We start from the raw sequence: 20,602 nt of genomic DNA on the forward strand, positions 1-20,602 counted from the left end.
CTGGCGTTCCAACTGCAACCCAGACGTGAACTCCGACCTAAAAATAATTCTAGACCACCTCTTTCCTCCGCCTGTGGCTGGGGCAGGCATCTGGGGTTCCTTTCCCCAATATCCACCTTGATCTTTGGAGTGTTTACCTAGGAAAAAGAACGTTCATCAGGAAGTTGGCTCAGGAACGCTCGGTCCATCCTCAACGTCAAAGTCCCCATGCAGGAAGCGACAATTTTCCAGAAGAGCATGAGTTTTTAAAGTATTTGCTGGCGAACTTGCCAGCACCCTGGGTCCTGTTCCCGGAGCCTCATGTCCCCCTTGTTACTCACCTAGGAGACTGGGACATCAACAACTGCCATTTCGTAGAGGCTCGTCCAAGGCCACATAGCCAATATTTGAACCCAGGTCTGACTCAGGAGTTCATGTGCTTGTCCCTGAGCCAAGCCACCACCACACTGAAATAATTTCCCTTTACCCAGCAACTTTGCAAGAGAAAGAGCTGACACAGACTAAGTGTGGTGTCTTAGGCGAGGTCACCTGGGGAGTTGGGGCAAAGTGCAGATTCCCGGGCCTGGTCCCAAAGTGTTGAATCTGCTCATCTTGGGCGGCACCCTGGAACCTGCATTTTGATAATTTCCAGGTGTCCCTGAGGTCAGGGTTCTGGGGAGGGGCTAGTCAGGAGGCTCTCAGAGGAAGGGCCAGGGCACTTTGGTTCCAGGGACCTTGGGCCCCTGGTCACTTCTCGCAGCACAGCAGCGGGTGAGAAGCCCCTGCAGTGAGCGGAGGCGCTCTTGGTGGGAGTTTTTGGAAACAGTCACGACATGAGATCACATCTAGCACATTTTTTGACTGTTCACTGGATCACTCATTGATCCTCCAAATAAGTCAGAATTTCTTGTGCTTCCCACCCAGGGTCCTGCCCACAGCATTGGCAGGATGGCTTCGTCAGTCAGAGCTTGGTGAGGAAGCATCACCGCACACTTGAACCTGGGGACACAAAGACAAGTGAGGATCGGGCCCCCTGGGTCCCACTCTGTTCCTAACAGGCTTGTGGTCACCATGAGCTTTATAACCGGGCCGTTGAACCAGCGTTGCTCCTCGGTGCTCACAATCGCTTTGTGAGGCTCAGCAAATGAGGGGTTACAGACTTCTGAGAGGAGGTGGTGTGACCTAGGGCTGTCCCCACCTGAGGCTCTGGCTGGCATCCGTCCCCTGCAGGTGGCAGAGAAAACCATGGGCAGCACCGCTGGCTGCACCCAGGCAGGCTCCGCCACACCTCTTTCCCCTCCCTCAAAGCACAAAGAAGCGACTCAAAAGTGGTTTCTTATTTTAACAAACTTTCTTTTATTAGGTTACTGGCTATTATGAACCATCATAAAATAGAACGGGAGTTTCAGAACTATACACGCCACAAGGCTCTGGGCTGAGAGGAAAGATAGGTGGGTGGAGGGTCCCAGGGAGTGAAGGTTGGGGGAGGCAGAGAGCCCAGCATCCACCAGCACCCAAGGGGGACGCTGGTCCAGGAGGCAAGCTGGAGTCTGTACAAGTGAAGCTCTCTCGTGTGCAAGAGTGTCAGAATGTGACCCACCCTGAAACAGGAGCAAAGAAATCTTCAAGAGTCTGACAGGTAAGGTCCCCTGCCCCCAAAGGGGGAAAAAAAAACCTCAAAATATTCAGGGGGTAATTTACATTCCTCACCCGGTCTTGGCACCAGTTTTGTGCTTTAAAAAATAAACTCCACTGGAAGAATTTTATTTTTTAAAAAAGGTACCCTACAGCAGCTGCTTCAAACACGATTCTTATGGACAAATACATATGCATATATATTAAACATTTTAAACAAATAAAGTCATCTATTGTACCTGTGCAGAAACGAACAGAGCTCAGACTCCCAGGGAGTTGGTTTCAAGACAAAAGGTGCGGGACACCACATGGGGGCCTTGCTGGGGACAGACATCCTGCTGCGGGCTGACCCCACCCCCGCCTGAGGCGGGGGTGTCATGGTGAAGAGGCCCCAAGGGTGCTGAGCAGAGCTCCCCAGGGGCTTTGTGAGGCTGGACTCGACACCTGCTCTCCCTGCCCTGCCTGCCCTGCCTGCCCTGCCTGTGGCTTCTCGGGGGATGGGGACCCTCTTTCTCCCTTTCTTGGTTGCAGGAGGTCTTCCGGGACACAGAGCTTCTGAGAATGCACTTGGGAAATCTCTTCTAGAAAAGCAGATGCAAAATCAAACCCACACCAAAAAAATCATAGACAACAAAAGAAATCCAAACGTGTGCAATGATATATGAACTCAAGAGGTAAGTGGCTACCTGGGGACCCCGGGCCCTGCGCAGCCCTCTCAGGTGGGCTCCCTAAGACACTCTATTGCACGTGAGGCTAAGTCTCTCGAGGGGCCTGCTTGAGAACTCAGCGCAGAGCCCGGGGAAACTGGAGAGCTACAACAGAGACACCCTTGTGCCTGAGCACCAGGGCACCGCGCCACAGGCACGGCCCAGGAAGGACAGGTGTGGCACACAAGTCCCGGGGAGGTGGCAGATGGGGGAAAGGACAGAACACGCCAGAGAGGTGACTGAGACGAGGTTTCCTTTCCGAATGGAATAAATAAACGGACTTGTTATTGTTAAAAGAATAAATACAGGGGCGGGGCGCTGGCAGCCGGATGGCCGTGCTTATCTGCCTGCGGCAGGTCCGCCTCGGCTTCTGCCTCAGTCCGTGGCGTTTGGCATCCTGAGCTGCATGTGCACAGCCTGGCCCTGGCCCTTCCCACTCCTGCTCTCTGCCCTTGAGCCCTGGCACTTCCTGCCAGCGCCACCACCCGGGACCGCCGGGCCACAGCCTTTGCCCAGGGTGTGGACAGCAAGCCACACAGGCCTCCATGGTGGCTTCTAGAGTTTATTCTCTGCGTCTGGTTTCAAGGAGCGGCTATGATTCGGCCCGCTGGGACGCGGCACGGCCAGTGCCGGGAGAAGAGCCCGTGCTCTGTCCAGGTCCCGTCGGGCAGAGACCTGTCCTAGGTCCAGGCAGAGGCGGCCAGGAGGAGGAGGAGTAGGCACTTTTGTCTGCGGCCGCGGGCTGCGCTCCCAGGCGCAGGGTGCAGAGGCCCCGGTGGCTCAGTGAGTTGGCACCAGCGGCGGTCGGGCAGCGGTCCTGGCGGAGCGTCGCTGTCACTGGTAGAGGAGGTAGGCCTTGAGGGCGGCAGGCAGCGGCAGCGCGGGGATGGCGCCCAGGCGCTCCTTCCCCAGGGCCAGGCGCACCGAGCGGCGGCAGAGATCCATGAGCGGCAGGGGCTCGGCTGGGAAAGGCCAGAGAGAGAACCGGAGGTCAGCAACAGCGGGGCGGGCACGGCCACCTTGACGCATGCGCACTGCAACACATGAGCAAGCCCGACTCCTCATTCTAGGAAAGGAGCAGCTAAACGCAGAAGTTCGAAAGTCCTCTGCCCGTGCTGACTCACTCAGTCCCCTGGAGGGCTATCATTAGTGATGCGATCGTCCGGAGACGCCATGATCATCATCCCCATTCTAGAGAAGAGGAACTGGACAGAGTCTAAATAACTTGCCCCGGTTGCCCTGCGGGAGATGGAGCTGGGACTTGAACCCCGGTCATCCCCAGTCTCCCCACTGGCTGCTGTTCTCAGTTGGATTTGAGGCAGAGAATCACTGAGGAATAGAAAGGGTCCCTAAGGTGCCAGGTTATAGGCTGAGACCCAAATTTGGTCAGAATGCTTCCAGTATCCACATCTGAAGCCACCAAACTGTGCTGCCCATTAAGATGTAAGAAACACTGGCCCAGAGCCACATTACAGGTGGTGGAGCTGAGGAGCCCGTTGCCCGTCAGCTGGCCGCACAGCCTGATAGGACAGTGCTTGGGCCACACCAGCTGGCAGGTTAGAACCAGAGAATCCCAGGTCCAGGGGGTTCTGTCTGCCTAACAGGGTAGCTCAGGGAACCTATAAATGCCCCAAGGGCAGCTGGGGCCACCTCCCTGCACCATGCCAGGCACCACCAGGGTACTTCCCAGGCAGAGTGGGCACCCAGATGGAGGTACCGTCCCCTAGAGCTTTTGAAACCTTCTCCATTCAGCTCCCCAGACACCCAGGCCCTGCCTTGCTACAGAGGAGGCCTTGGCCAGTGGCATCTGAGGGCCCCTCTAGAGTCTGAAAACCACTCTCTCTCAGCTTCCCAGCATTCAGAGGCTGCGGCGGCTGTAGACAGCTCTGCTCCTCCGACCTCCCCAAGGCAGCCCCTCTCTGCTTCCTGCCCCAGAGCGGCTACAGGTGAGCACACCTGGAACTGCTGGGCGCCAGCTGGGTTCTGGGGGTGGAAAGAGCAGAAATGATGGACTGAGGCATTGTCTATGGTCTCCCCTGGACTGTGAACCTCCTTTGTGAGTAAAATAAAGTTCAAACCAAAAAAAAAACAAAAACAAACAAACAAACAAACAAAAAACTGGAAACCAAATTCAATTCCACTAATTAAAAAGTGGAATCTTATTTTTTAAGTCCTTTAATATTCACCAATGTCCGATTCCAAGATGGTGTACTAGAGGGAGGCTGCGTTCCTTAACTCTGGTTTCAAGCAGAGGATATCTGTTTCTTGGTGAGGCAGTTTTTGCTGCTTATCGATCCCCTGCTGTTTACCCCATTTGTCTACTGTGATCACCTGCAGTTTGCCAGCATATCGACACCTTTTTTGAGTGCAGATTGTTCACTGTCAGGCGCCTATCATCCGCCATTTGCCTGCCTCTCGCCTGTCCATCACCTGCCTTTCACCTATCCATCACCCACCACCCGAGGTTCACCTCCTGATCTTCTGACAACAGTCAGCAAACTGATTGCCGACCGCCAGTGGAGCACCAGCTGCCTGCTGTTGCCTGGAAGTTCACTGTTACAGTAGCTGCAGGTTTGATTACACCTGGCTGCCGCCATCTTGAGACAACAGCCAGGCCCCGTAGGACCCCTGGCCAGACTGACTGAGCCCTGTCTCCAGGATCCCTCAGCCCGACCAATCACTCCCTGCCTTTGGGGCCCTCACATCCACTGACTGCTCCCTGCTGCCAGGACCCCCAGACCAAGTAATTGACTGCGCCCTATCACTGGGATCCCAGACCTATTGATTGCACCTGGCCTCCAGGATCACACAACCACATCAAACACACCTGACCTCCAGAACCCCTGCCTGACAAACCGCATCCCACCTCAGGACCTCCAGCTGACCACGTCCACACCCTGAGCTGCAGCTTCCCATTTGCCAACACATTTCGAAGCCAGAGCGGCCATCGTGGATAATCCTGGAAGCCGTAGCTCCCATCTTTAGGTGGGGCAAATCGCATCCTGAGACACCTGCTGGAGACTTGAAGCGCATTGTCAGGTACCTCTCATGCATCAGGCTACTGAACACTGGGAGGTTTGAATACTATATGACTGTTAGAGTGTAGATTTTCTTTTTTCTCCTTATTGAACAATTTTAAGTTTTAATTTCTTTACTTTTCTTGCTCTTCTTTCCTTTTGTTTACCTGTTCCCTCAGAGTCTCTTTCTCCCTTTTTTGCATGCTAACATCCAATTTCTTTTGATTACACTCTCACCCTTTCTATTATCTAGAACTTCTGTAATTCTTTTATTATCCCATTAACAGCCACATCCTACATCCCTCTGCATCCTCTTTGTCCTCCATTTGAAACTGCAGACCTTATTGCAAATTTATTTGTTTTACTGAAGATAATATTTGAACTCATTCTGTTTACTATGACAATTTTGTTATTGTCCTCATAGGGGCTAATGGTCTACGATTGCATAGTGTCTGAATTGGGCACTGCTAATATTGATCTCCCCTTAAAGAAAGGGTTTTGGAAACCTATAGGGCCACTATAAGCCTATAGGGGGAAATCTGTAATACCCCAGAATCTGCACTGCTAGAGGGGAAGATACATGAACAACATGAAAAAACAAGGGAAGAAAATGATCCAAACAAATCTAGATGCTATATCAATAGAATCCAGTGACAGTGTGTTAGAAGAAATGTCAGAAAAGGACTTCAGATTATACATGATTAAGATGATTTGCGAAGCAAAGGATGAGATAAGAGAGCAAATGCAGGCAATGAATGATAATACCAATAAGCTGAAAGAGCAACTACAGGAAGCAAAAGATCATTTCAACAAAGACATAGAGATTCTCAAAAAAACAAAAACAAACAAACAAAAAAAACCAAATGGAAATTCTTGAAATGAAGGAAACAATAAGCCAAATAAAAAAACTCAATGGAAAGCATCACCAAAAGACTAGACCACTTGGAAGACAGAACCTCAGACAATGAAGACAAAATATTGAATCTTGAAAATAAAGTTGCCCAAACAGAGAAGATGGTAAGAAATCATGAACAGAATCTCCAAGAACTATGGGACATCATGAAAAGACCAAATTTAAGAATTATTGGGATTGAGGAAGGCACAGAGATAAAAACCAAAGGAATGAACAACCTATTCAATGAAATAATATCAGAAAATTTCCCAAACCTGAAGAATGAAATGGAAAATCAAATACAAGAGGCTTACAGAACACCAAATCCACAAAATCACAACAGATCCACACCAAGGCACATTACAATATTCACCAATGTGTCTCAAAAATATTTTAAAATAATATTAAAAGGGCTGAGGATGTAGTTCAATAAAGCATGTGCTTAGCATAGGTTCAGTTCCCAGCACTGCAGAAAATAAATAAACCCAGCACTGGATTCAGTCCCCAGCACTGCAGAAAATAAATAAATGCAATCCAATTCAATTTTAAAGTGACATTAAAAACTTGAACGTTGAAAGTCAAATTTTATGCTGGGAAAATGGGAAGAGGCTGGTGATGGGTACGAGCTTCTTTTTGGGGTGAGGAGAATGTTCTGGAGCTGACCACTGAATGTGGCCCAAGCTGCAGAGTGAGGGCTAGGAGGAAGCTCCTATTGCCACCCTCTTGGCTAAACAGGTTTCAGGTCACCTCACAAATACCCCTGAGAAGCAATGAGCAACAGAGGTCTGGGTGACATCGCAGCACCAGAAGCAGGCATGGGGTGTGGAGCACCTGTGGTCTATCTCATGGGGACTGTGGCCCCGACCTACACAGAGGGGACCACAGTCCGAGAGCCAAAGACTCCAAGAGGACCAGGTCTGGCAGCTGCTTCATCCTGCCCCGCTGACAGCAGCCACGGGGCGTGGGGTCTCTGCTGTTGTGGGAAGGGGCCGTGGGATCTTCCAGGACTGGCTACAGAAGGAGCAGCTAATGGCCGCGGTGATGTATGATGAGCTGAAAATATGCCCGGAGTCACCCAGGCATCCCGTGGATGGGTCTATCCTCTGGGGCTGCAAGCACACAAACATGTCACACCTCCCCCATGTCACAGGCAGGTGGCAAAATAACAGTGCACAGGGTGGTGATCTACCTTCAAAGGCTGAACAGAGACAGAGAACACACCAGTCCACTGTGCCTTGGAAAAACGTCCATCCTACCAATTTCAGCAGGTCAGTTCGGGTCCCGGGAAGGTCTCCCCCACCTCAGTACCTTTGACTGTGGGCCTGGACCTTGTAGCCAGTTCCATCCACAAGCCCAGGTGCCCACTGAAATTCCACCAAGCTGGTGGGCACTGTCCTGTTGACTAGGACCCCTGGCACCCATGTCCATCCCCCCGAGGCTAAAATACTTGTTCATTTTAACAAGTTACATAAATGAGAGCAGGACTGATACTAAACATGCAGCCAAGAAGGCAAATCAGGTCCTACTTCAGGGAGCAGAAAGTCAAGAACCTGGAAAAGTCAGTGCCCGACTTCTCCATGTCTATGAGAAAAGGCCACCTCAGGCCGACTTGAGCCAGCACTGTCCCAGGGCCCAGCCACGGCTCACGGTTCTCAGGGAGAGTTGGACCCAACTCACACCCCCAGAGTGCAGTTCTGTACCTGGCCCATAGGCTAAGGAGTAAGAGAGGTCTGGGAGGTCAAGGAAGATTGTCACATCAGGGGGTCATCCTGATGCAGTGACGGTCACGCCCCTGGCCTTCAGGGTCCCGGGGCTGGTCTGGTGCTCACGCCTGTGAAGCACTGCAGAGAAACTGCTCTGTGGAATGAACTCGAGGACGTCCGAGGGGTGGCACTGCAGGGGGTGTGTGTGTTCCCTTTACACTAAGCAGTTCTTGCAAAAAAGAAGAGCCATCAAACACCAGCCCCTTGTCCTTGTCACCCAGGGAAGGATGCCTGAGATCTCTCCAGGTAATGCAGGCACCCTCGGTCCCCCAACTCTAAGAGTCTGCCATCTTCCTATGACAGCCTTTCTGGGGGAGTGAGTCTAGAACAACTCCTCCCCCACATGGCCTGTCACCTCCAGCAGGACAGCCCAGCAGGGTGGAGTGACCAGTCTTCCCAGAGTCCAGCTGGAGTGGAGGAGCAGGAAGGAGCCACCATAGGGGAGGGGCATCTCGCGAGCCAAAAGGCTCCTAAGGAAAAGAACAGCTTTCCCTGAAACTTCAGTCATGATCAAACTCAACAACTGACCCAGGAGCCCCAAAGGGAGAATTTAAAAATGTCAGGCTGCACAGGAGATGCGCCTTTACTGGGGATACCTTTAAAAGCAGTGGGGCTGGGCGCGGCAGGCCCTTGGGTTTAGGACCTGGAGCAATGGTTGGCCTGTGACTCAAAAAGAGGCCTTTCTTTCTGCATTCCTGGTGAGGCGGGGCTGGTGGGGGCAGCAGGTCTAGCTGGGCCCTGTCCCCCTGTGTAGTGGTGGCCATAAACCTGGCCCCAGAGACAGAGCAGGGGACCCAGCAGGCCCTGGCTGCAGGTTAGCACCAGAGGTTCCAGCTTTGAGGAGGCAATAGTCCATGGCTTGTGGTCAGAGCACGTGGACAGCGGGAGGTCACACAGGGACACTGATAACTTGCTGCTTTTGCTCTGGTCCTGCCAGCCCAGCCCACGGCCCAGCATGGTCGCAGGGACTCTGCTGGGGAGGGTTCGCCTGGCATGTAGGGGCAGGTGCAGGGAAGAACCCAAGGAGGGTGCCCATGCAGATGCCCCTGCTGAGGTTGGGACCTGGGTGGACAATGGGTGCCAATGACTTCCCAGATGTCCCAGAGAGCAGAACCACCTCCAAGATGATAACAGCCAAGCCAACATCAGGAAAACAGAAGTGGCCAGCGCGGGCCAGAGCTTTCGCCTATTACACCTGCTCCCCGGGTAGATGCCAGGACCCACGACAGTCCGCCTTCCTCAGCTGCCTTGGAAGGCCCAGCTATCTCTCCTAGGACAGAGGACTCAGGCGGCCTTTGACCAGGGGTGAGACGATGCGGGGGAGGTGCACGGGGCTGCCTGTCACTGCCCCACAGGTGGCAGCATAGGGAGGGGAAGTCCTTGGCATGGTCTGTGTGCTATCTCCACATCTGTGGTAGGTTGGGGCGTCTCTCCTGTTCATGTGCATCTGACCCCCAGCACGCGACTTCCATCGGAATAGGGCCTTTGCAGATGTAATTAGACACGATGAGGTCCTCTGGTTAGGGTGGGCCTACATCCACTGACTGGTGTCCTTCTAGGAAGAGGAGAGGACACAGAGGCAGACTCAGACGTGGAGACCAGGTGGAGATGGGGCTACCAGTCAAGCAGCACCGGCCGAAGTGGAGGGGAGGCAGGGAGCAGAGACCCCTTCGGAGCTCAGGGGGAGAAGCCCTGCCAGCAGCTTGACTTCGGACCAACGGGTCTCCTCATCCTGGGACTTGGCTACGGCAGCCCCAGGGAAGGGTCGCCACGCTTCCCTCCCACCTCAGACTTGGTCTCCACCCCGCCCAAGCCACTCCCGGCGAGGCCACTGCTGACTTCCTGGTTGTCGAAGCAGCTGTCAGTGCACTTGACCTGCTAGTCCTTTGTCCCTCTTGAAGTTCTTTCTTCACCTGTCACACTGGACACCACTCCCTGGATCCACTCCAGCCATGGAGCCACTCTTCCTCCTCCTGGGCCTCTGGCCTCTAAGAGGGCTTGGCCTCATCCTCTCGCCTGGCCCTCCCTGCTTAGTCTCAGTCATCTCATGCAGGGCACAGCTTTAAATGCCACCTGTACAGGGATGACTCCCCCACTGACTCCTGGCTTATGGGCCATCAGGATTACTAACTGTGGCCCCTCGACCTGCTCTGCCCTCTGGCCTCTCCATCTCACCAGCTAGCAGTCCTGTCCTCACCACTTCCATGGCTCCCACCCTGGCCCAAGCCCAGTCACCTGGTCAGCTGTCATGGCTGCCACTATGGTCCACTCCTACACAAGACATGAGCCACCTCTCCCCCCACTAAAGCCCGGGGTCGGGGCTCTGTCTAAGTAGGTCAATGCTGGTGGCTCCAACACAGGCTCCTCATCCCATCCCAGGCCTGCAGAGGGGCTGAGGATGCTCAGTGTCCCAAGAGCCGACCATGTCAACTGTGCCTTACCAGGATGAGGGAAGACCAGAAGCCAAGGGCCCTGGCAATGCCTCAGTTTGTATCTGCATGTGTGGGGGGGTTCTCGTCATTGACCAAGAGTGTCCTGGTGTGACAGTCCAAGTCTCCCCCGGATTCCAGCTCACAGGTACAGTACCCAACCACATTCCCATTCTTTCCTGCCCCCCAATCCCTAGAAATTTTCAAAGGAGAAAAATTACAAAATTTCCGACATCCAAGCAGATGCAGAACAAGCAACACCTAGTCATAGGACGTGTGTGCGCCTCCAAGACCACGTTAGCAGAACCTTTGAGCTGGGCCTGGATCACCAAGGACTAACAGGCCAGCCCCCAGTGCACCAGGTCTGGATTCTGTATCGGTGCAGGGACACACAGACACACTCATGAGCTCATGACAGCACTGGCTGACCTGTTCTCAGAGGGACCAACAGTCTTAGTGGACAGGCGGTGATGGTAGGCCCATCAGTTCCCTCATCTGGTGCAGAATGACCTTAATTCCACCAGCTCCATGACACCTCTCTGCTGAGAGGACAGAGGCAGGGCAGAAATCCAGGGCTCCCCAAAATCTTAGGTCCTGGCAGCATATGCCCAGGGCTCCCAATTCCCACCCATCTCTGATCCTCTGCCCACCATTCAGGGGACAGACTTGGTTGTGGACTGACGCCACTCATTTGTCACCTGGGGAGATGAACTCACAGAACTCACTCTCTTGGTTCCCTAGTGCAGGCCTAAGGTGAATTCCTCAGGAGGTCACCTGCTGGATGCACACCTGGCCCCCCTGCCAGGAAATGCCATGACCTCGGGGCACTGCTCAGGTAAAGATGGAACAACCTGGAAGCCTGCATGCAGACATGCTGTCCCATTCAATTGTCAGCTCCCTGTCACTCCTCAGAGGATCAAGCAAGGGAGGAGAGGGAAGGCTTTCAAAAAGAAAGCCTGAAGAGTTTGTTCATGCCGACTACCCTGGATGTTTCAGTATTTTCCAAAGACTGAAGAGGGGGAGGAGGAGGACAAGGACCAGGAGAACCTGCAGGTTTGGCGTCTATGAGACAGTCAAGCAAATGAACTTCACCCCAGTGGGGGCCTCGCCCACTGCTCACTTGGCCTGCAGGGTAGGGCTAGGATTCAGGGTGCCAGGCCAAACCTGCCCTTAAAGACAGTCAGGCCATGGGGTGGACGGAGCTTTCTGGCCCACTCCTTTCCAGAGGTGGGATATGCAGGCAGAAGGGACCTATGAGGCAAAGAGCCCAGCAAGGGGCCCAGCAAGGGGCAGACAGTTCTGGAATGCCAGGACCTCCTGCTAGCACAGGCAGACACAGAGCCCTCCACCTCCCACCACACACAAATGACTTTCACACGGTCCAACAAAAGCCACTCCCCTTTCCAATGGGACATGCAGTACTTGCTGTAGATGCTGCCTGTTTCTGATCCACATGCTCCTCCCCCAGTTGGTTGACACAGTGAATTAACAAGCCACTCTTGGGACAGTGTCTGAAAGGAGCCTCTAGCACCAGGAAAGAAAAACCCAAAATCTATCTAAACAGTGAGAGAGGCCAATGGCTTTCATTTATCTGAGAGGGCCTAGTACCTTCAAGGCTGCAAACCCCAACTCAATAATACACTGGCTACCATGCTGGAATTTGGTGAACTGCAGATGAAACCTGGAGGCAGGATAATCAGAGATAAACAAAGGCCATTCAACCATCTATTTGTTCATCCATCACCCATTTATCCAGTCATTCATCCTTTCAACCAACCAATCATCCATTCATCCATCCATTCATCAATCTATCCATCCACCCACACATATTTCATCCATTCATGTATTTGTCCATTCATCCATCCACCCACTCATTCCATCCATCATCTACTCATTCCATCCATCCATCTGTTCATCCATCCATCTATCCATCTACTCATTTCTTTTGTCCCTCCATCCATCCATTCATTTCATCTGTCCACCCACCTACTCTTTTGTCCCTCCATCCATCCATTCATTTCCTCTGTCCACCCACCTACTCTTTTCATCCACCATCCGTCCATCCATCCATCCATCTATCCATCCATTCATTCCATCTGTCCACCCATCTACTCTTTTCATCCACTATCCGTCCATCTGTCCACCCATCTACTCTTTTCATCCATCCATCCATCCATTCATTCCATCTGTCCATCCATGTACTCTTTTCATCCACCCATCTTCCATCCATTCATTCCATCTGTCCATCCATCTACTCTTTTCATCCATCCATCCATCCATCCATTCATTCCATCTGTCCATCTACTCTTTTCATCCCTCCATCTATCCATCCATCCATTCCATCTATCCATCTAGTCTTTTCATCCATCCATCCATTCATCCATCCATCCATCATCCATGAGGCAATGGCAGATGATCTAGCAAACTCAGGCTAGAATTTCTCATTGAACCAGAGGCAGGTGAGAGTGGCCTTTGAGTGTCTGGATACCTGAAGATATCTACTTAAAGACATTTTAAACCCAACAACTTCATAAACTTGTGGCCCAAGCCCAGATGGGACCACAGGGACATGGGGAAGGCCCTGCCTGCGATAACAAGGTAAGCAGGTAACACTTACGATCGAGTCCATTCAAGTAGCGCATACGGATCTCACAGTGGCCCCAGACGGCGCTCACTACAGGATACAGTTTTTTGCCCTTGAGTCCCCGAAAAGCCACTCCCATGTACTGTCCATCCACAATGAAACTCAGGGTCCCGTCATCCATGTCCAGGGCCACAAGGAAGGAGTCAGGGACGATGAACGTCTCATCTGGCTCCAGAAAGGCTGGGTACGTTTTGCTGGGTTGGTTCTTGCCGTCATGGTAGAGCCGGTTCCGCCCCAAGTCCCAGCCCCAGGACTCGTGGTTATTCCCCACGAGGGTCGTGTACCCCACGGAGTGCAAGGGGGCGTCCGCCGTGGCCACTCCCACCACGGCATGCGTGCCCCGCTGTCTCATGGCCCACGTGATCTGCCACACGTGCAGCCCGCGGGTGTAGCCGACTTTGCCCCTGATGGCGTCTGTGCTCTGGGCCACTGGGTGCCGGTGGAAGATCAGCTTGTCGTCCTCCTTCACAAAGACATTGAGCGAGCGGTCATCGTTGTTCCAGGAGTGCCGCAGCTGGACGTCGTAGGACACGGGGGGCATGTCCAGCAGCAGGTCCAGCCGGGTGGGCTTGCAGTAATCCAGGCCCTGGAGCTCCTGCTTCAGGGGCCGGTATGCAGGGTCCCGCATGTCCACAGTCTTGATCCCTCCGGTGACCTTCTGACCCATGTTCGCCCTGCTTTCACCTTCTCGCTGGCTCCCAGGGCAGACGCATCGATCTCCGGGCCTTAGCTCCACTCTTCTAGTCGGGCCGGGCAGAACTCCTAAGGACGGTTGCCAGGAGACCTCCAAACGTTGGGGAGCATTCCGTGGCGTCTAATGGATGCAAAGAAAAACAGGAGGCTGGGTGAGCAGCAGGGCTGGGTGAAGGGCAAGTACCTAGGAGAGGCAGCCGCCCGCGCCAGCACATCGGGGGCCGGGTGCCAGGCTCACACCTGACGAGGGGCAGCTGGAGCCTGGGCACAGAATGAAATGTCCCCTGTTCCCCTGTCCCCGGGGCTATGCTGTCACGAAGGGAAAGGGCTCTGCTCTGGAGATTGGGCTTGAGGGCCAACGTCATTCTCAATGGGTTGGGTCAGTTGGAGACAGACAGGGGACACCCCAGGACCTCATCAGGGTCTCATGGGCAGAAGCCCAGGCAGTGCAGCCCAGAGCTGGCCATGATGCAGCGGGCACCTTCATGGTCAAAATGAAGGGAGGTGTCCTATCCTTGCCTCCTACGTAGAGGGGACGGCAGAGCCCAAGGAGCAGCAGAGGCTGTGGTAGATACCAAATCCCAGCCTCCCCCTCTCTCTTCCAATGCAGCCAGCCACCTGGGACAGACACAGGAAGCCTAGGACGGCCTCAGAGGAGCCAGGACACAGACGGGAAGCTCAACCTGGGGGGCGTGTGCACTTGGTGGGCAGGACCCCAGAGCCTCCTGGTGTCCCAGTGGGTCCTTGTCCACCCAGACTGAGGAACCAGCGTGCTTCCCCAAGGCCCTGGGACAGGTCCCCATTCAGCAGAGGCGCAGCTCTACCTCCCCCTGGGTCGCTCTGAGCCAACAGTTAGAGGACTGGCTGCCCCTTTTGTCTGCCCCGCCCTAGAAGCCAGAAGCTGGAGCCAGGACTTCACCCTGTGGGTCTCAACAGCCACCCTGGAGGAAGTCCACCAGGGGCCTCCTCCCTCTCCAGCTTCACTGTCCCCTGGATTCCTTAAGGGACACAGAGATCTCCCTGCATCTGTTCCTGCCCTCTCCCTTGGCAGCTCAGGAAGAGCAGCAGGAGGCTGAGGGTATGGGGCTCAGTGTCCCCACCTCTCAGTGTCCAGCCTCTGACGAGGGGAAATGACTTGCCCTATTGGGCTCCTGGGCCTCACTCAAGAGCCAAGTTGCCTTCTGCCATCAAAAATCTCCTTGGCCTCTGGAAGGGATGCTTGGCTGCTGGGTTTGGGGGACAGGAGCCTAGGATCAACTGGACAAGGTAGGAGCTGGGCTTCTGGATAAACTTAACAACAAGAGGTCAAGGAAGCTGGGCAGCGGCCACTGGGGACAGGGTCATGCCAGGTCACTTGTTCCAAGAAGCACTAAGGTGCCTGAGGAAAGGGGATGAAGAGAACACAAAGGGTCTCAGTGTGGGGAAGGTTGCCAAACACAGGGACATCTGGGGATCACAGAGTACTGGCCTCCTGTTTAGCCCCAGGACCACAGGACCAGGAGGTGGGCAGGGTCTGCAGTGGGACTAACCTGAGCTGCCTCGCTCTCAGCCGGGAAGAGACCAGGTGGGGCAACAGCCTCGGGTGGCCAGGCCTCCTGGAGGCTCACTCTCTGCAGAACATTGCATGCAAATGCTGGGTGGACCCAGGTCCTTGCCTTGTGGGCAGGCGGCATTTCTCACCTTCCCTTCTTGGTGTGAGACAGAGGGCTCCCTCCATCCTGGTCATGGTCATCTTGGAGACAGGCTAGGCCTGTGTCCAATACTGACAAGGCCAGTACCTTGTCCCTTTCTGAAGCTGAGGGATTGCCCTGTTCCAGAAAGATCTGTGGATCCTGTGACTTTGCACACTGGATCTCCAAAGGCAATCCCCATTTCAAGTTTTGAGGGGTGGGGGAGAGGCTGGGTTCGGGGGTGGACACAGGATTTGCTGCTGATGGCCTCTGCCAGCTCCATCGTCACAGCAGGAAGGATCTTTCTGGCAGATCTCACTGATGGGGGACCTCCCCCAACACACACACAGGGACAGGTGGGCATGCAGAGGAGGCTCGGGGCAGTGAACTTGGCCTTGGCCTTCCCTGAGCGCTACCCACTCCTCCCCAGTCTCCACTGGAGCATCTTTTGGACCTGGGGGAGGCCATCAGAGTTGTCAGAGCTACACTAAGCAGGGCACAGAGGTACCTGCCCCAAATCTCTGGACACCCCTCTGATGGGTGGCCCATGACCTCCATGCCCTTGGGTCTGCAGGACCCCCTAGGGATAGAGGTCAGCTTCCCTGGAAGAGAAGGAGGAGGAGGAGGAGGGAACTGATGTCCTAAGAGAGAGCATTTTACTGCTTCTTGCGGCCAAGCAGCCCATGGACTCTGCCAGCTCTTTCGTCACCACAGGAAGGACCTTTCTGGCAAGTCTCATACACAGGGACAGGTGGGAGTGCAGAGCAGGCTGGGGGGCGAGATGCTGGGTGGCTGGGGGAGGAAGAGAAAGGGAGGGGCTCCCAACACAGCAGGGAAATGGGTGGGAGGACCACGCAGGGAGGTTGGTGCCGGGAGAGGCGGGGGTGATGTGGGGAGAGATGAAGGCTGGGTAAGAGGAAGGGAGTTCCACGTTCCCTAGACCCAGGCCTGGACACACAGAGAGCCTGGTTCTAGCTAGACGGGAGACCAGCAAGTTTTTTCTGTCAGGGGTTGGATGCTCTCTAAACGTTTGGGCTTTGTGGACCCGACCACCTCCGTGCAGCCACCAGCTCTGCCACTGCGGCAGAAAAGGGTCCAGGAAGGTGCATAAGTCAGTGACCAAGGCCTGCTCCAACACAACTTCAATGTCCCCTTCCTGGGAGTCTCTAGGAGCTCCGTTGGCCACCTGCCCACCCTCCTAGGACTGCAGGCTGGCAGGGTGCCTCCCTGGCCCTGCCTCCTGAGGCTCCCAAAGCCATGCACTGTGTGGTGGCCACTGACTAGAATTCACCCTTGACTTTTCTGAATGTCCACTGGCTCATCTGTATCTTGGGAGTCACCTGTATGCCATGTGCTTGCCTAAAACTCAGTGGAGACAATGTTCCAGAGAGGACCTGGTGCATTTTGCTTTCATTCTTATTTTCTAGAATGTGCTCCATTCACTGAACAAAGATCACTGTTAACCAGTCTTCCTGGTCACCACACCTGGCCCAACAGGTAGACACTGCCTTCTGGCCACAACCCAAGTGCATGGACTGCTGGGCTGGAACAGACGAAGGTTAAGGTCTCTTCTAAACCAAGGGTCAGCAGACTTCTTCTGTGCATGGCCAGATTGCAACTATTTTGGGCTTTCCAGACAACATGTAAATAAGTGGGTGTGGCCGTGTCCTAATAAAACTTTAAGAAAACACAGCAGGCTGTGACCCAGAGCTGTTTGCAGACGCCTGTTCTAAACTTGTGCGCAGCTTCTGACCCCTGCACCAAAACACCTGGTGTCAGCTCAGGATGGGGTGGGGTGCAGCACCCACAGCTGGTGAGTGACAGGGATGCCCCTGGGTCTGTGCAGCTCCCGCTCCTGCTGGGCCAAGGCAGCGCCCCTGGGCCAGGAGGGAGTCCAGTGTGGGCACAAAACTGCTGCAGGAAGCGGGCGGCTCAGCTCTGGGATCGCCCGTTTCCTGCTGTTCTGAGAAGTAAATGCAGAAGCACAAGCCTCACAGAGCCCAGAGGTGCCACAGGAGTGTCAGTCAGGACCTGGGGTCACTGAGCGAGCTGATGACACATCTCCAGGAGGCGGGAGGACTCAGCCTTGTCCCCAACCAGAAGCCAAGCCACAAAGGGTGTGCAGGGTGCGGCCCTGTGCTGCCCTGCGGGGCTGGAATGTGGGAGCAGAGAACAGAGACCGTCCTGTGCTGTCACCTTGCCCATGAGTCATGTGCACCAATGTGTGCCTACGTGTGCACACTGGAACACCCAGGTGCCTGCATGCATGCCCGACGCGCACATGCACGCACACGCCCCACGGAGTGAGGGGCGGTGGCTGTGGAGGCGACTGGCCAGTGGCTCCTGCTTCTCGCTCCCTTAGCAGAAGTTTCAATTCCCAGAGGCACTCTCTCACGTGGCCAGCTGTCCCCTAAGAGGACACCTGCCGCTCCTCCCCTTGGCTGTCTCAAGCTGAGGCAGGTTCCTGGTCCTGTGTGTATGTGCACGTGAGCACGTGTGTGAGAGAGCGGTGCAAGCGTGTGTCCATCACGCTGACGGGATGCAAAGACATTCCGGCCAGGAGCTCCTGCCAGCACTTTTCTACAGGTAAAACCAGATAAAGCGAAGATCAAAAGGGATCGGGGTTAACAGATAGCCATCAAAGGGCGGCTGGGTGCTCGAGGGAGAAGAAGTCCCTCACGCAATGGTCTGAGGGTCAGGGGTCGTGACGTGGAGCTGTCTCTCACTGGGGTCTAAGTTCTAAAGCCAACACAGGTGGTGGACCGTGCGTGGCAGGTTACTCAGGCAGCCCTGGGGCAGCGGGCAGCTTGGCAGCTTCCTCACGGGCACCGTGGGCAGGCACGCCCTGCTGCTGACTGCAGGCCCCTCTCTTGTCAGCGCTGTGCGGCCGAGTTAGCGCACACCGAGGGACTCTGGGGTGACCCCAAGTCTACGGGTGGGGTGTGCGTGGGGCCTCCGCCTCTCAGACTGCACATCCCTCTGCTCTTCTGGCCACAGCTCCCTTGCCACCTGCTGCTCCGCCAGGCAGAGCAGGTCCCAGCATTGCTGTCACAGCCGGGGGAGGAAGAGGGGAACTGGACCCCAATACCTAAGGCAGGCACCGGAGGGAGGGGCAGGGCAGGCGGAGAGGAATGCAGAGCAATCGGGCAGGACCACAGCGGGCCCAGCAGGCCAGAGGGCAGGGAGGGCCGTCCGCACTTCAGACACTGGCCCTCCAAGCCGACTGACTGTCCCCCAGAGGGACACACGAGGAACGCTGAAGATTCTGCACGTATTTCCAATAGAGCAAACGAGGTCAGAGCTCTGGACTGGGGGGGCTGCATTCACACCAGCCCCCCAGGCCCTGCGGCTCCACGGCACTCCCGCCCACCCGCCGGCCCTGCCCGGGTCCTTACTGGGTCATAGGTCCGTTCCTGATTCAGCAAAAGGGGATGCCCCTCAGGGGCAAAAGCCTTCAACCCAGTGTCCCCAACAGCTGCTGCCCAATGCGGGTGGCTGAGGTGCGAAGAACCCCCCATAGCAACATGCCTGTAGCGGGTGGACAGCCTGGCTTCTAGGAAGTGAGCGTCCCAGGGCCCAGCCCTCCCACTGCCGCTGCACTCAGACACTGGCCCTGCCAGCTGACCGCCATTTAAGATGGTCTGGCCCCGGGGCCAGGGGAGGCCTGCTTCAGAGCGGCGGCTGGGCCACAGCTCTCAGTGGGAAGGGAGAAGAGAACGTCACAAACCAACTCCCCTCGAGTCTCTCGGGCTCCTCCAGGTGGGCTCCTCTCTCCCCAGGAGGGGGCTGATCAGGAATTGGCAGATGAACAGGAAGGAAGGTTCAGAGGGCAGGAGGCCCCGGAAGTTCACTGAACCCTAGCCTGGGGCAGGGGAGCCAAACACACCCCCAGGGTGCCCTCGAGGGGTCTTAGACCTGGGCAGGCTAGGGCACCAGCCTTACCCGCAAGCCTGGAATGGTCCAAGCCAGCCCACCCCTTTGAAGAGGGAAGGGGCTGGGGCAGGGGGACCACCTGGGCACATGTGGGGAGCACTGTGGGCACACTGGCTGGCTGCCTCACCGTGGGAGCACTGGGGGGTGAGCATGCAGGGGATGCCTGGTGGTTAAAAAGCTGAGTAATGAGATGTGGGGAAGCCCTCCTGCAGAGGTGTAGGGAGAAGCTGTCTGGAACGGGCCTCCTGGTGCCCTGGTGCCTTAGGGCAGCCCCCGTCCAGATGTCAAATACCCATCTGTCGCTCTTCTGGGGGTCTTGTCTACAAAACCCCACAGCTCTGCACAGGGCACGTGGAGGAGGATGCTCAGGGCAGCGTGAGTCCCACTTCATCCACAGCGGGAACCGCAGCCCAGGGGGACAATGAGGCAGCCCCTCGTTCTCACGGCCCAGTGGACCCTGAGGCTGTTACTTATTAAAAAGTAAATTGCAGAACCATGTACAGAGCAGGAGCCCATTGGACACACCAGAACTGAAAGATTCTTTCTGAGCAATTTATCAGTTTGTAGACACCAGAAAGGCCTAGAAGAGCAGACACCAAATCTTTCACAATGGCGGATGGGAGGGAGACAGGTTCACTTGCAGTGCATCTTGAATTAAAAAAAATTTTAAAGTGTATGTCTTGCCAGATGTGGTGGCCAAGTCTGTAATCCCAGCGACTCAGAAGGCTGAGGCAGGAGGATTGCAAGTTTGAGGTCAGCCTCAGCAACTTAGTGAGACCCTGTCTCAAAATAAACAAATAAAAAGAACTGGGGATGTAGCTCAGTGGTAGAGCACCCCTGGGTTCAACCCCCAGTACAAATAAACAAATAAGCGCATATATTACTTTTGCAAGAAAAATGATAATCTGGTGCACAAAAGAGAACCAGAGGCTGAAAACGTGGACTTAATACACTATATTTACAAGAACGAGTTGTCCCCAAAGCAACTAGCCTCTCTGCCTACGTCCACTCTTGCACAGCAAGCACAGGGTAGATGCTGAAGCATGACCATCGCGAATGCTTCCCCAGGGCCACACACAGCAAGAGCCCGTCTCTGACAGAGGCGCATTGTAAAGTAAAGGAGAAGACTCTGGAAAGCTGCAGGGCCGTCCCAAAGAGGAACATTACTTCCACAACGACTTACTCCTAAGACTTGGGATAACACGATCTCAAAATCACAAATTTAATCCACCCAGGAAAA

At 54.9% G+C, this 20,602-nt stretch overlaps 1 protein-coding gene across 6 annotated transcripts in view; it reads right to left on the reverse strand.

The window, feature by feature from the left end:
* Positions 1–1,323: 1,323 nt before the first annotated feature.
* The window catches only part of Spsb1 (splA/ryanodine receptor domain and SOCS box containing 1), a 62,306-nt gene continuing 43,027 nt past the window's right edge, over positions 1,324–20,602 (reverse strand). For all 6 annotated transcript variants that reach the window (XM_047519607.1, XM_047519586.1, XM_047519590.1 and 3 more), the window contains 2 exons: positions 13,040–13,880; positions 1,324–3,283 (listed from right to left, as the gene is read on the reverse strand). In XM_047519607.1, the coding sequence (XP_047375563.1) occupies positions 3,156–3,283; positions 13,040–13,733 (822 nt within the window). In that variant the 5' untranslated portion in view covers positions 13,734–13,880 and the 3' untranslated portion in view covers positions 1,324–3,155. The remainder of the gene's footprint in view (positions 3,284–13,039; positions 13,881–20,602) is intronic.

This window comes from Sciurus carolinensis, chromosome 1 (assembly GCF_902686445.1).
Source record: "Sciurus carolinensis chromosome 1, mSciCar1.2, whole genome shotgun sequence".
NCBI lineage: Eukaryota > Metazoa > Chordata > Mammalia > Rodentia > Sciuridae > Sciurus > Sciurus carolinensis.